The following is a 15,974-nucleotide window of genomic DNA, read 5'->3' as shown; positions in this document are numbered from 1 at the left end:
AAATCAAAACCTGGAAGTGTTGGCTGTGAAAAGGTTAGCTAAAAATAGGCTTTTTAAACAGACTGTCAACCATCGAGAGTGAATTAAGTTCCAATTAAATTGGCACAAGCACCAATCAAATTCATCGTGACCCTGATCATAACTAATTGAATTAGTATTTATTCTTGTCAGAGCACTGGTTATAAATTTTTTCTACAATCCTGGGGGGGGGCAACAATTAAAATGAATTGTTTTTTTCAGTGTGCAAGAGGCAGGACGGTAGTTCAATGCGACTCGTGCAATCCCCAAAAGTGGCACCAAATAAGAGGTAAGGAAAAGATAATTGGTTTGGTTGTTCTAGCAAATTTTTGTGCACCAGTCAATTGCACCAGTTTCACAGGACTGCATCTAGCATTTTCAAGGCCGTAGCGGGGGGACTTTGGGTCTGCCCCCCCCCCCCCGAAATATGAGAAAATTACTGGAAAAAGTTGAAAAGATGCCTAATTTATTGTTCTATCACTTTCAAGTGGTCCCCCTCCAAACAAAATTTCTGGCTACGGGCCTGAGCTCTTGGGCACTGAACAAAACATTAACTTATCCACTTAGCATCATAAAAATTTATACTGCAGTAAAATACTTCATTTCAAACTTTGAATTATGATCAACATTTGATATGCTTCAGCAAAAAAAAGGTTGAAATACGTATAAGGAAATAGTCAGAAAAAATAATAGCAATAATGAATACATAAACTCCCCGATATACGGTCATCAAAGAAAAACTCTTACTCGCTCGAACATGACACTGTAAACAAGTAGTTTCAACTGTAAATCTATCAATTCAAGTCCAGTAATTAAGATAAACATTGCTTACTCAAGTTTCGGAACAAGATCCAATGAAAAGCAGTTTTTGTATAAAAAGTTGACAAAGATATTGCTGATAGCACTTTGGTTTAACAACGAATTATACTAATCCTATCACTATCTACTGAATTAGAACATTGGGAAATTCAAATATGAAATTCCTGGATCTTCATTATAGAAATTATGTTTATACTTCCTCACTATTTACACCATGGCCCTGACAAGGATGGGGCTGACAGGGATCCAGCCCTGGGGCCCAGAACGATTCTAGTTATTTTCTTTTGTTTTTTCCACATTATAAATTCATCATAATGGGGGGACCTGCAGAAGACTGGTCTGGGGGAAGGTGCAGAAGATCCCAGCCTAGGGGCTCTGTTTAAGGATGTGGGGCCATGATTTACACCAGTGGTTCTCAAAGTGTATGTTGCGGCTTCTAGGAGGGTGACGGTAAGCTGTCTATATTAATGTGTGGCAGTTCAGTGCATTGAAGCAATTGGTTGTTAGACTATTGTGGGGAGCCGAGGAAGTATGGTGACTATATACCAGGGCCAGATCTTGAATCCTGCAAACTACGTGGCCACAGAAGGGTATCCCTATTAGCCACCAACTGATGAGGGGTAATTTTTTATCGCCAAAATATTATTCGCTTACACTTGAAAAATGTCCAGAGCCGGAACCGATTAGGGCAAGAGTCATTGGTCACAAAAGCTTGAGAGCCACTGAATTACAGTAAAATTTGTAACGCACTAATGTTCGGCTTTAAGAATGGAGACGATTCTCCATGGAGGAACAAGATGAACGCACCATTTTCAGCTAAGAACGGAGGCTATGATGACAATCATTATGGCCAGCAATAAATATAGGTAATGCTTTTACTCACTATCTGAAATGTAAAGAAAAGAAAAATAGAATAAAAAATAAAACCATTGGCAATCCTACTGCATAATGCTCTTTGAATTCCTTCACTAATTGTAATAGCTATCAGTGCTTTGATATCGGGAGTTTTAAAACTGGAAGCTGTTTCTTCTCCCACAAAATGTAAGTTTCAGCAAAAAAGAATTGAATTTTCCAAATATTTCCCATTCCAAAAGGGTTTCTTTCAGAAAAATTGTGGCCCAGTGAGACCGTACCTTTCACACCTGCCTATGTCCATGCCTGTATTCACTGAGATATTTTAATTCAAAAAATGCAGGATAGTTGGGAAACTTTTAAAAATTATTAAACTGAAAAACAGTTTACCCATATTTAATGCCGTTTTTTCCATAACTTTCCTCAGTTTTTCTAATTTAAATATCTCAAAGTAATAATGCACTTCAAAACACTGATTTTTTGTTGTTGGCATCAGGAGAGACAGAGCAACAACATTTTAATTGGGTTTTTGGGCACAGGGTGTCAGTATAAAAAGTTAAGATCTTTATTTTAATAACTATATAACCCCATTCAAACATGAATGGCATCAGTACTACACATTATTTGGATACTTTTTCTAATTGGAAGTATACCTCTAGGATCAACAGTTAGCCAGTAAAATGTCATACACCATGTTACCTATGCACCCTGTATATTAAGTTCCATGCTTTATTATATTAGTTCCATGTTGCTGTGTGTGCTGCTATTTATCTCTTGAATTGAAAATGAGAAATCTACAATAAGTATTAGCCAATACAGTCAACCCTTGGTTTATGAACTTAATTCATTTCTGAAGTCCATTTGGAAACCAAAATAATTTTCTCCATCAATGTAAAATGAATTAATCCATTCCTGGGAATCTGAAGAATTTTAGTATGAACTTTTACCGTGCTGCTCCCATGCATGTAACCTGTATGGTTATTATTATACCAACACTGAAAAAATTACCTTAGCTTTGTAAATAAAAACTATGCAATTACAGGATAATAAAATAACGTGCAGAAATTACTGACTTAGTTCTACATCAGATATTATTGCAAAACATCTTTGAAAAAAGTTCTTTTCGGAGCTTCATGATATTTGAAATGACCTGCTGATTCAAGGGCTGGATGAGAGGAGCCATATTTGGTGGCAGGAATTTTACTCTGATGAAATATAATTCAACAAAATTTTATCGAAAAAAATTATAATCTTAGACTTTTGAAGTATGCTGCTTCCAGGATTTAGAACATTTTGAGTGTTTTAAAACCAGGATTAATTTGCAAGCTGAATATTTTTTGTTGTTTGTAAACTGAACTGTGTGCAAGCTTAGATGTTCGTAAACTGAAGGGTGACTGTACTATATAAAACTGAAAACATATTTCACTTTCATATATTTGCAATGAAATATTCAAAAATTTATGGCATTCTTACGGCTTCTTATTTTTGTTGTGTTTTTAAATCAAAAATATTACTGCAAATTACATTGTGAAACATAAAAACTAGCAATTGGAAATGTTTTTGAAGTTAATTCTTAAATAAAAATGAATTAACTGACCTGATCTTTATCAATGTTTATTTCCAAGCAAATAGGAGTTCCATCATCCATATAATCACAGGCTTTCAGAGAAGCCTCTTTATGGTTCTCAGTAAATAATTTTCTAACACTCTTCAATAAATTTTTTACTGCTATTTCAGCATTTTTCTATTTTGAAAAGAAAATTTACTTAAAAAAGCAACACAAAAATATTTTTTACATGTAAGATATACATTGAAAACAAACCTTCTGTAACAACCAAAATAATTTTTTACATGTAGATATTCAAAGATATGAGGTGAAAGGGTATACATAGGATCAAATTTGTGAGCTCTAATTGTATTTATATTTGTTAAAAACTGTAAATAAAACAAGAAAATTCCTACAATGTCAACAACAATCATATCAATAGAAATCTCCAAGCTCATTGCTGTTCTTTCATATAACTGGCTTTTCTGTATCAGTGAAACTGCAAAAACCAACATGCAACCATGAAGTTAAAAATACATGTGTACCACAAAAAACCTTCGCCTGAGATGGTAGTATCTATTTTTTACAAAAGATGCACATAGTATCGGCTATAAAGTATATTGTAAATAAGAAAAAATATGGTGCACATTGGTACCCACTTTTTTGGCTGACACAGTTCAGTCTTTAAACACTTTAGCAACAACTGCTTTCAAACAATTCAGAAACTCAGCAGTGAATAGATACTCACTCTGTGCTCTGAAAGCTTACAATCATACCACATTCAAAATCTGTCAGATAGTTTTGTTGTTTACTCATATCTTCACATAATAATCACTTCTACTACTATCACAAACACTAAGATTTTCTTTATTTATACAAGCTTAGCCCTCTAGCAACAACAGTGTGATGTGGTAGGCAATTTGCTTAACACTTTCAGTGACATAGTAGGAATAGCTAAACCCTCTGTAAAGAAATGTCATATCTTTTTTAATGAAATACGCTTTCTTCAGATTTTCAGCAGGTGCAAACTAAGGGGTATTAGGGAAAAGTTTTTCATAGAAAAATCAACTTCACAAAATATCTGAACTTGTAAATGCTAAAATAAGGCTTTTAAAAAAGGCAAGATATCTCATCATTGCCGCTGAGAGTGTTGAAACTGCTGAATGGTCATATTAAAGTGACCACAGGAGAATATTTATAAGATCAAATGAAAACTAAATTCCACACCTCAATATCAATTTCATTTCTTTTAATTATTACCTTCAAAAGTAAGACATTTTTCAGTAGTCAACTTGATTGTTTTACCTTTAGCAGGGCTATCTTAAAACCATCATGGGCCCTGGGAAAAGTTATTTTTTCGAAGTCCCTGCGCGCCTGGGTAGAAATGCCTGCATGCCAATTTGCATATTTACTCTCAAAATTTTTAAGCAGATCTCATTGTCATCAAGTCCCCTCTTCTCTTGATACCCCAGCCATGCCCAGGTGGAACCATCTATTAAAGATGGCACTGACCTTTCGCTGTCTGTTAATACTAGAAAGACAGACGGAGGTCTTTATGACCCTGCACGCTGTTTAAGCTTACATATCTCTGCTAAGAATAAACCGAACCACCTGGAATTTCTTGACTTTTCCTGAATTAGCATGTTCTTATTGTATACCAAAGTTTTTTCGTTATCTTTTTTAACAATGAAGATACAGGGGAATATACCTAGAAAGACGGAAGGGGGTCATTGTGACCCTTCCTTATATCCTAGCACATTATGCGATAAATACTACTGTCATCGTCACAATTGATTTCCAAGTAGGTTATAATCCTGAAAGTCTTTTTTTGCATTAGACTTTCTGTGTGACCTTTATTTTCCCCTCATTCTTATCTGCAAGTGTCCATCAGCAGGTGTGTAATTTTTGGTTTTTGTCAAGCATTATTTCCATACAAGGATGACGTCACTCTCCACTACCATACGAAGGTTTTTAACAACTGGCTGTTGCGAAGATATATTTTGGGAAAGTGAAAGGACATGGGTTCGATTCCCCGCAGGGGCAGTTGAATTTTCTCTCTTCTCAAAATATATCTTCGCAACAGCCAGTTGTTAAAAACCTTCGTATGGTAGCGGAGAGTGACGTCATCCTTGTATAAGTCGCCATCTGGTGGCAGCGTCAGCAGTTGTGAGCTTGGCCTGAGTCTGGTCCGGCAGTCCATGTACGGTCCCTTTCAGTGTACACGAGCTCCAAGGGAAGATTGAGAGATTCGGTGCCTCTGTAGTCTAGTGGTCTTGGGCGTTCACCCGGAAAGTGAAAGGACGTGGGTTCGATTCCTCGCAGGGGCAGTTGAATTTTCTCTCTTCCCAAAATATATCTTCGCAACAGCCAGTTGTTAAAAACCTTCACATTATTTCCATACTATCCGATAAATTGTTTGTCCTGGGATGTAGAAAATTTGAGTGTATGTGATCATTTCAAATAGTTTAGAAATTGCGAGAAAACGTGTATTTACTGAAGAAAAAATACTTCAGGAGTTGCAAAGATTAGATGAGAGAAACTCTGGAAGCTGGATGCAACGATATCCATTATGTACACAAGAGGTATATATGGTGCAAAAAACTTTCCGCTGAATTCATTTTGGTCGTCTGTTTGGGGTCCTCCATTTTTTCCCAAACATTGACAAGAAATCGTTTCAAAGAAATTTTGAAATTCTTGAGATTCGATTTGAAGTCTGAAAGATTGAAAACTAATAAATTTGCTCTTGCATCTTCACTATGAAATTCATTCATAGAAAACAGTGTGACTTGCTACAAACCAGGGCCCAATCTAACTGCAGACAAACAACTTTTACCCTCAAAAGCAAGATGTTCATTTACACAGTATATCCCAAGTAAGCCAGATAAATTTGGGATAAAATTCTGGCTTCTTGCCTGCGTTGACTCCAAATATATTCTAAACGGATTTCCTTACACTGGAGCAGATAACACCAGACCAGCAAATCAAAATGTCCATCAACATGTTGTAATTTGATTAGTCGAACCTAATCTAGGAGGTCAAAACATAAAAACATAATTATTTTACATCACTGAGATTTTATGTGCATTTTTGAAATCAAAATCAACAAGCTTGGTTGGGACCCTTCAAAAAGACCATCGTGAGGTGCCACCAACTGCAAAAAACAGGAAAACAAGATCTATACTCATCAATCGCATTCATAACTGGAACTGATATCACACTAACATCCTATCAAAGAAAAAAGAATAAAAATGTTCTAGTTCTGAGTTCACTTCATACTGATGTAACTTTCAATGAAAATGAAAAAAAGACCCCAGAAACAGTAGCCTATTATAACGAAACTAAATATGGAGTCGACATCGCGGATCAAATGGTGCGATTATACACAACCAAGACCGGAAGTCATCGCTAGCCAATGCATGTATTTTCTAACATTTTGGATATGTCAGCGATAAATGCTTGGATTTTGTACAAACAAGTGACAGGGAAGAAAGTCACTCAGAGAACTTACATATTGCAGTTATGTGAAGAACACTGTGCTGAGTATTTCAACTTTAAAACTACAATTCAGAATGCGATAATATGCAAAAACACCTATTGATGGAGACAAAAACGACAGAAATGGCATGTAAGAAGGAACTGCAAAGACAATAAAACACTTCAATCTTGTACGCAATGCAAAAAAACAGTGTGCAGCAAATGTGCATCGAGAGAGGTGATTTGTACAGAATGCTTTGAGTGCTAGATAAAAACAAAATATACTAACAGGTCAGTGGTTTCACCCTTTGTTTTTTTTTGTTATAACTCTGTTTTAAAAATGATATACCATGATTTGAAACACCAAGGTATCCAAAAATTGCAAAAAACTATGGCGGGTCATTTTGCCCCCATCCCATCTTTCTAGGTATACTTTCACGATCGGTCTTTCTAGTGTTAAATTATATACCCTTTCATTGCATCTCTGGTTTTTGAGTTTTATAATTGTGTTTCTGAATTAAACTAAATAGCACATCTGCCATCCCAACATTACCTTAAAATTTGATGGGAAGAAATGAATCGGTTGAACATAAAAATAATTAATTTGTTGAATTACATAAAAAACATTGAAATACCTGTATATGTGACATATAGGCCTGTATAACTTCAAGTCCAAAGGCATTTATTAATTCAGAAACCAGCAAAATACCCTAAATATAAGAAATGGCGAAAAATGAATGCAACTTTGCAACGATAAATAGCACTTACATATGAACAGAATTAGCCAGATATATGTAGTATTGTTAGCCAGGTATTTTTTTTTTTTAAATCTGAAAATCTAAAAGACCCTTGCTTATTTTTAGGATGTATATTTTATTATGAACATTCTGAATGTATAAAAAAAAATCACTAATATAGATCTTATTGGGAAAACACGAAATATGAAGACAAATACTAAAATAATTAAATCATTTGGGTTAAAACATTGAAACAAACAAAAAAAAGCAAGAAATTAATATCAATTACAGAGCAATTACATGACTTTATGTGAGCAAAAAGATCCCACTTGAAATTCAAAATAACTGAAACTTTCAGGAAAACTAAAAATTAAGCAGAAGTGACAATACAAAACTAATTTCCTTCCCCCACTCCCAAAATCTGCAAAATGAACAACTGAATTATCATCATTGCTTGCTATTGGCAAAAGCTTACCAGTGCATTTAGATATGTGAAATATTTGATCAAGTGAAACTTCTGACTTAAAATCATTTTGTTGATCTAATTAATAGTAGATACGTTTTCAATCAAGTATAAATAATAGACATAAGAATAACAATGTAAGTATAAATGACGTTTTATTTATGCCTAATAAGTTAAACGAGGTATCTTCAACCAATTGCTTGTGAGCACAAGTGTTCCCTGAAGCACACAGGGTGCTTGATGCTCATATCCAATTTTGTGCTTGCGAGCACTTGATCCACTTTCCATCTAAACACCTCTTTACAAATTGTATTCAGCGATTGAAATCATTCTGATTTCATGCATTCATATGCCAAACTTGCCATAAGGGTGCTCTTCTTTTGAGGGTAGGTACAGGGGTGTATAAACAGATCTGCATTGTGCATTTCTTCACATGGGGAATTTGGTGACATTTAAGCACACCCAGGCTCTTTCTTAAATTTCTTTTTTTTCTTTCTACTCCTACTTTCTTTTATTCTCTGAGTAGACAGGAGTTGTATGGGGCTGTATCCACACCACATTATTAAAGTTCAATTATTTTTTTTATCACTAGAATATCGAATGCTTTTAGAATATTTCACTCCCAATTATTTTTTGCCAGTAAATGCTACAGGAAAAGTGGTAAATTATTGATTATGCATAACCACAGATCGCCTTGGTAAATTTTATGAATTTTAATGTGTTTATCACTTTCACCAGTGATTATCCATAATTCTTAATTGAAGTCCATAAATTTGATAAATATAAAAGGAAGTTATCACCTCCATTCTCTTCATTTAATCAGTTTAATAGTTTGTGATATGTCCACGACATGCATTTTGACATAAAAATTAAATAAAGTGTTGAAAGATTTTTTTCACACACAATATTGTGTTCAAATAAAACCAACATTATGATAGATTGTTTTAACGAAGGATTAATTTTTCATGTAGCATACTGCCTAGAAAAAAAATGAAACAAATTTAACTGCATCTACTGTGCAAGCCTCAGAAGCATGAGCGTCAAAGGTGGGGTCAACTGATCTAATGTATATATGAATTGACATCATCACCGTGCTCCCCAGCAATAATGAACGTGCCCCAGACTTCCAATCTATCTCCGCCTATGCTCAAAAGGAAGGGTTGTGATCTGGAGTTTTTTCTACTAGGGTAAGAAATGAAGTGAATATTTTAGAATACACATAATGTGTTTGCCTATGAAAAGATTTTTTTTCTCCCTTGAAGAAAACGTTACTCCAGAATGACAATGTCAAAGTATACTTGTTTTAAAGCTATGGAAAATTAGTTGAAAAAGTCATCATTCAGACACTTGGATTGTCATTCATCAAGTAAATCTGATCACAATTAAATCCAAACCGATTAAATATCTGATCCCAAATTGAGAGCCTTCAAACTTATTACAGAGGTACCTAAACATTATTTCGGAATTCACCAAGGGTGCTGGTAAAATATTGCAAATCTGACCAAAAAATAAAAATGAAGTAATATTGTGGGTTGATTTTAAGTTTAAAAGTGCACGACTTTCTTTTCAGGCAGTCTAGATTTTTCAGGAAGTCACAAACAAAAGAAAAAGAGCCGACATCTTAACAATAAAATTTCATAAATTTTATCACTTTACCACAATTTCAATCACGAATATGTATGAAAGATTATTTCAGTGGCACAATTTCATGTGGATACAGCCCCTTGATCAATTGATCATTTTTGTCACACCACTGTCATTATCTGCACACGAGGGCTAATTAGACCGGGACTTACAATTTATTGCCAATTCCGAACGGCACAGGCTTGTTTTCATACTCATCAAGAGGTTGGTGCACTAACCCCTTGATTGGGGACTCCCTGCGGTCATACCACCGTTTCTGTTATACCCTGGTGTCAGGAAAGTTTTGTGACAAGGACGAACCGGGTATCGAACTCGCGACACCTCTAAACATCCTTTGGTACTTTAGGCGAGTATCTTATCGACCTGGGCTACCACGTCCATGGATACAGCCTCCTCATAACTTCAGGCCAATTATGGTAAAGAACAAAGAAGAAAAGAAACAGAAAAAGAAAGGCAAGAAGGGGCCATGTTTTGTGAAAGTGCCACCAAATTCCCTACGTGCGGAAATGCACCGAGCAGATCTGTCACCAAACTGGGTACAGGCAGAGCTCATGACTGGAAAAAGGTTGAAGACCACTGTGAGTTAAACTCTTACTGAACTCTCTTGAAGTTAAATACAGAATATTGTTGAATTAATTTGATTTAAAGGCAGGAAATAGTGTTTTTATTTTCTAAATTAATAATATGGAATGCTATGCATGAAGATATGGCTGAAAAATTTCAATCATTTTTTGATTTTTAGCTTGTATTGCCGAAGCAGCTTATCTTTCAGACATTACAATACTGTTAGTGGTCACAGTTTCATCAGATTCCTAAAACTTTGCTTTAAAATCCCAAAGCATATTGTATGTTGCTTTGATGCATATTTTTTTATGAGAAGAAATAGAAAAGCTGGAAAGTGCAGCCCGTGTAAGTCTTCAAAAATTTGTACATTCAGGAAAATTATTATTTATGGAAACAATTTTTAAATTGACTTGGTAAATTGAAATAGTCAATTGATAATAAATACAAATGATATAATGTATTGTATAATATATTGACTCATAATGTATGCAAGTAAATGTAAAATTTGAATCATAAGTTAATGGTTTCATAAGTTAACAAATTAGGGTATTAGAAAATCGGGTATTAGAAAATTCTTCTTTCATATATTTACTTTTTGGTTTGCTGCAACTTGAGCTTTCAGATCTGACAAGTTATCTTTCAGATTTCTAGAGCCTTTGCATCCTGGTAGCTGTGACGGTGCCTTCAATGCTTTTGTTAATTCTATAATTTATTTATAAATTAAAACTTTTAAAAAAGCTACAAATTTCAAAAAACAGAAAATAAATACTTAGGCCAGGATTAAGAATTTTGCAGCCCCTTCAAATAATTTTATGCAGTTGCTCCCAACTTATAAATTTTTCAAGTTACACACATAAATATTGACGGGGGGGGGGGGAAATTGTTCAGAAAAGAGAACTAATTTTTTCCGGAATGCGTTGGTAGTTGAGATCGTAATCAATAGAGCCTGGAAGTTTAGGTGCTAAAAATGGTCGAAATACTAAAAAAAGACATAATTTATGGAAGGAAGAAAAAATAACTAAAAACTAAGGTATCAAGGGTCCAAAAACTAGCTGAAAAATTGATTGCATTTAATCTGTCTACTGTTTCAATTAGAGTTTATAATAACTGCATTACTATTCAAGCTAAATTGATTTCAAGCCAAAAATAAAGTATTTGAGGTCCCCCAGGTCAATTCCAGAGCCACCATTAAGATGCAGAAACCAAAGATAAAATGATCTGTGGGACTCCTTCAAGTTGTGAATGACTCCCATTTATTTGATGCATTATTTGGAAAAATCACTATCTATTCTATAGTTGAAACATAGCTATCTTGTTCTATTGTTGCCAAAAAAATTTTACTTTTTTTATATTCCCACATATGCGGGACTCCTCCAAGTGCGAGGCCCTGCATGGCGCATCTGCCACGAACTCCTGAAGGTGATTCTGGTCAATTTCACCAAATATCAAAAAATATGTATGTAAAATAAATAGCCATGGTTGTTTGCAGTGCATTTATGGTGTAAAAATAAATTCAAAACCAAAGGCGGCTTGAGTTCACCTGCCGTCCAGGTTCAAAGCTTCATGTGCCGTCCCTAAAGATGATCCTGTTGAGAGGCTAAAAAGGCTCTAGACTCTGGTACTCTGGGATAAACCTGATTTTTGTTAACTGTCCAAAGCCACTAACCAACCATTACCCAACAAAATACCCTTGACTATACGTCCCACTTTTTAAAAAAATTCCCTTTTTTTCTTTTTGGTTCAGAATCATTTTATTTCATTGTTCAATTATTACAGATAACTTTTCCCACATTGCAGCTCTTATTGATGAGCTGATACTTTCTTCTTCCCTTCAGAGTCAATTTTTCAATTAATCAAAAATCTACAACATAGAGTTGAACTTTGTTATCATAAAAATACCTGCTCTAAGGTTTTCAGGGCAGAAACTAGGGCAGTGAGAGGGGTTTCTGGTATTCCACGTCCTGTACGAGTGAGATTCTGAATTACTTTTTGCCTTTATTTGACCGCTCCTGAAAAATTATTGGGTGGAGCATCAAAATGTGCACTTATATACCCTGTGTGAGAGAATCTATCCTTGTTTCTGGTGTAACGGCCCTAGGCCAATACCTCCTACATAGCTTATATGTAATTTCTCTGAGATATTGTCCAGGCCCTGTCTGTTTTTTCAACATCTTCGTTGTCAAGACTTTTTGCTCAAAAAAGTGACAGCGCGTGGTATTTTATGAATTTTTATTATAATAAAATTTTAAAAACTTATGCGTCTAAACAAAAGTAAAGGTGCTGTCCCTTACAACCAGTGCCGTCTCAAGGTATGGGCCCACCCGGTCATGGCCCAGGGGCCTCAAGAGAAAAAGGGCCTCACAAAAATGAGATCTGGTTGAAATTTGAAAATTTGCCTGGTAGGGCATCAGAAAAACCACTTGGCCCAGGGGCCCATGATGCTCTTAAGATGACCCTGCTTACAACCTGCCTCCCGGTGGCACTGCACCACTTGCACCCTCGCTTAAGTCACCCCTGATCAAAACAATATGCCACCCAGAGCTGTCTTCTCCTACTCCACCTTGGGTGAGCCATGACATCAACTAATGACCTCTTGGAACAGTCGTCGGCCAGCTATATACGGGCGGTAACTAGGATTTTTGCTGCCCGGAGCAAACATTATTTTGCCGCCCCCCCCCCTCCACCCACAACTAATACTACTAAACCACATATGTACCTCGTCCAAATTCCTCTGCGAAACTTCTAAAATATTGGTAGATGTTGGGATATGCATATCCATGTTGTGAACCTAACGGGAAGCTTGTTTCTGTGTAATGCTTGTATAGTACTGCCATGTATTTTCAAACTATGAGTGACATGTAATGTTTGAAGATTTTACCGTTGTAGGCCTGTTGCTCTCTGCGGCAAGACTCTTTTTGCCGCCCCCACAACTATAAAATTCCATAATTTTGTAAAGGTGATCTTTGTTCTCATCGTTCAAATTGTTTGTCCATTAACATAATATTCTAACACTTTCCCTTAATGAAACAAACAATTCTGTTATAATACAAGTCCTATTTTAGCGGACAGTGTCACTAATCTTGGCTTGTGTAATGGCTTTGTCATCATATCGGCCAACTGATACTCTGTAGAGACCTTTTGTACTGCAATCTCTTTTTCCATCACTTTTTCACGAATGAAGAAATGTTTAATGCTAATGTGCTTTGTGCGGCGATGGAATTCTGGGTTTTGTGCTAGTTTTATAGCTGCACTATTATCAATTTAGATCACTGGAACTTCTTTAAGTTGTACAACTGCTTTGTACATCCTTTACAACCAAATTGCTTCTTTACAGCATTCATTTGCTGCAATAATTTCTGCTTCAGTGGTCGATGTTGCTACCATAGATTGTCGTTGACTGAGCCACGAGATAGCTCCACCAGCATACAAGATCACCACTTCTGTAGTTGAGTGACCAGTCTTTTCACATCCTCCAAAGTCAGCATCACTATAACATTCCAACACTCTGGGATTGCAGTTATATCTGTAGATGCCTTTACTTGTGGAACTTGCAATATATCTGAGAACACGTTTGGCTTTCACCCAATCTTCTTTTGAAGGATTCTCTAGCTTGCATGATGAAATTCCCACACTATGCTAGGTCGGGTCTGGTGCCTGCCATAAGACACATGATAGTTCTAATTATTTCTCTGTAAGGAAATGATTCATCTGCTTGTGATTCAAGACCATTTTCCTCTGACGGCACTTTCAAAATAGGTGTATTAACTGGTCTACAATTTTCCATACCAAATTTCTTTGACACTTTCTCTGCATATGCTTGTTGGCTAATTTTGATGTTTCGATTGGAAACTTTTAAATTTCCAATCCTAAGAAGTATGTTGCTGGTTTACTGGCAACTTTAAATTTAATTTTCAACTGTTTAATGAAATCTTCAGCTTCTTGCTGATCAGTTGCTGCGACTAGGCCATCATCAACATATAAAGCTTCAAGTAATTTTCTGTTATGATCTCTGATGTACAAACAAGGATCAGCTTCACTTGCTTTGAATCCTAGTTTCAACAAAAAATCTCCAAAACACTTGTTCCAGCAGCGAGGAGCTTGCTTAAGAGCTTAAGACCATAAAGACTGTGCTTGAGTCTACACACATTACTTGTTCCATCATTATAACCTTCAGGTTGTTGCATATAGATGGTTTCTTCTAGATCACAATATAAAAATGCTGTAGACACATCAAATTGGGTCAAATGCAATTTCTCACTTGCTGCAATACTGATTATCGAGCATATTGTTCCTAAGTTGGTTACCGGACTGAAGGTTTGATTGTAATCAATAACATGACGTTGACTGAATCCTTTGATTACAAGTCTTGCTTTATACTTGTCAATACTACCATCTGGATTCTTCTTGATACGATACACCCACTTACAAGGTATAGCTTTTGATCCTTAAGGTAATGGCTGTAGAATCCATGTACAATTTTCTCTTAAGGAATTCATTTCAGAGTCCATGGCTTTCTTCCAAAATGTACTGTCTGTACAATTGACTGCATCTTGATAAGTTTCTGGTTCATTTGCATCAGCCATGAAGACATCTGCCAACATAATGTAGTCTTCAAACCTTTCAGGTTTTTTCAACTAATTTCTGTTCCTGAGCTCTCTGATGTTTGTTTCAGCCTCTTCATCTTCTGAGTTACAGCTATCTTTCTCTGATTCTTCATTATGGGTATACTTTCCCTCATTTGAAAATTCTTTATTTTGATCATTTCTTTCAATTGGAAATGTCACTATTTTCAATCTGTAAGGGCTTCTCTTGAAATACCACATCACAACAGCAAATTACTGTCTGCCTTTCTTTGGTATAGATGTGATACCTTTCTCTCTCTCTCTCTCTCTGATCTCCATCATATCTGATAAGATAACCTTTTGTTACTTTCTTATCCATCTTCCTTTGATTTGGGATATGAGCAATGAGTATAACAGACGGACCCAATGATACGCATATGCCTTATTCGAGGCTTCTTTTTCATCCATAGCTCAAACGGACTTACATTGTGAACTGAAGATTTTCCAGTCCTGTTCAGAATATAAGCTGAAGTATTGATAAACTCGGCCCATAGGAAAGACAGGAAGCTCATTTCTTTGTTGGAGTACTTGAGAGTTCTTGCCATCTCAACAAGGGTTCTGTTCTCTCGTTTGCTACTTCCATTTTGTTCAGCAGTACACGGTGCAGTCAATCTGTGAATAATTCCATTCTTAAGAATTCTTTGGACTGCTTGGTTGTTGAACTCTCCACCATTGTCACTCAATACTTGTTCAACTTTATGCCCCAAGTTTTTAGCATGAGCTAAAAAGTCTTCTAGTGCACTTGCAGCTTCTGATTTCTGCTTTAAGAAGAAAACACAGCGGAACTTGGTATACTGGTCCTTGAAAACAGGAAAGTATCGATATTTTCTACATGATACATCAAATGGTCCACATATATCTGTAGAGATAAGTTCTCCTGGTTTTGTGGCTTTCTCTCTAGTGCCGAACTTCAAACAATGAGCCTTGCCATAGATACAGGCTTCACAACTGTTTATCAATGTTGACCTTGATATTGAGTTCTTTTTCCATTAATGACTTCACATGCTGTTTATCTTGATGTCCCCATCTTTCATGGTAAAGCTGAAGAAGAGAATCATGCTTGCTTGCCATATTTACTTCGACTGGGGTTTCTGGTAGCAGCACTTTAATTTCAGCTCTGAAAAGACCACCACTGATATCTTGTGATCCGCTAAGGACTGCTTCACCATTAATTTTCAGATAACATTTTCTAGATGTTGATTTAAATACACTGTTCTGGTTTCTGTCTTGTGTTG

General features: G+C 35.8%; 1 protein-coding gene across 2 annotated transcripts in view; it reads right to left on the bottom strand.

Moving 5' to 3' along the window:
* Window positions 1-15,974, bottom strand: part of LOC149072151 (5-oxoprolinase) — a 176,923-nt gene that overhangs the window by 41,163 nt on the left and 119,786 nt on the right. For both annotated transcript variants that reach the window (XM_089246637.1, XM_089246636.1), the window contains 3 exons: window positions 10,710-10,819; window positions 7,345-7,419; window positions 3,287-3,433 (listed from right to left, as the gene is read on the bottom strand). In XM_089246637.1, the coding sequence (XP_089102763.1) occupies window positions 3,287-3,433; window positions 7,345-7,419; window positions 10,710-10,819 (332 nt within the window). The remainder of the gene's footprint in view (window positions 1-3,286; window positions 3,434-7,344; window positions 7,420-10,709; window positions 10,820-15,974) is intronic.

Source organism: Pholcus phalangioides, unplaced genomic scaffold, assembly GCF_987345545.1.
Source record: "Pholcus phalangioides strain wild (caught in Gottingen) unplaced genomic scaffold, Ppha-v1.0 ptg000017l_1, whole genome shotgun sequence".
Lineage (NCBI taxonomy): Eukaryota > Metazoa > Arthropoda > Arachnida > Araneae > Pholcidae > Pholcus > Pholcus phalangioides.
The sequence above is the reverse complement of the archived record's forward strand: the minus strand, read 5'-3'. Positions and strand labels throughout refer to the sequence as shown.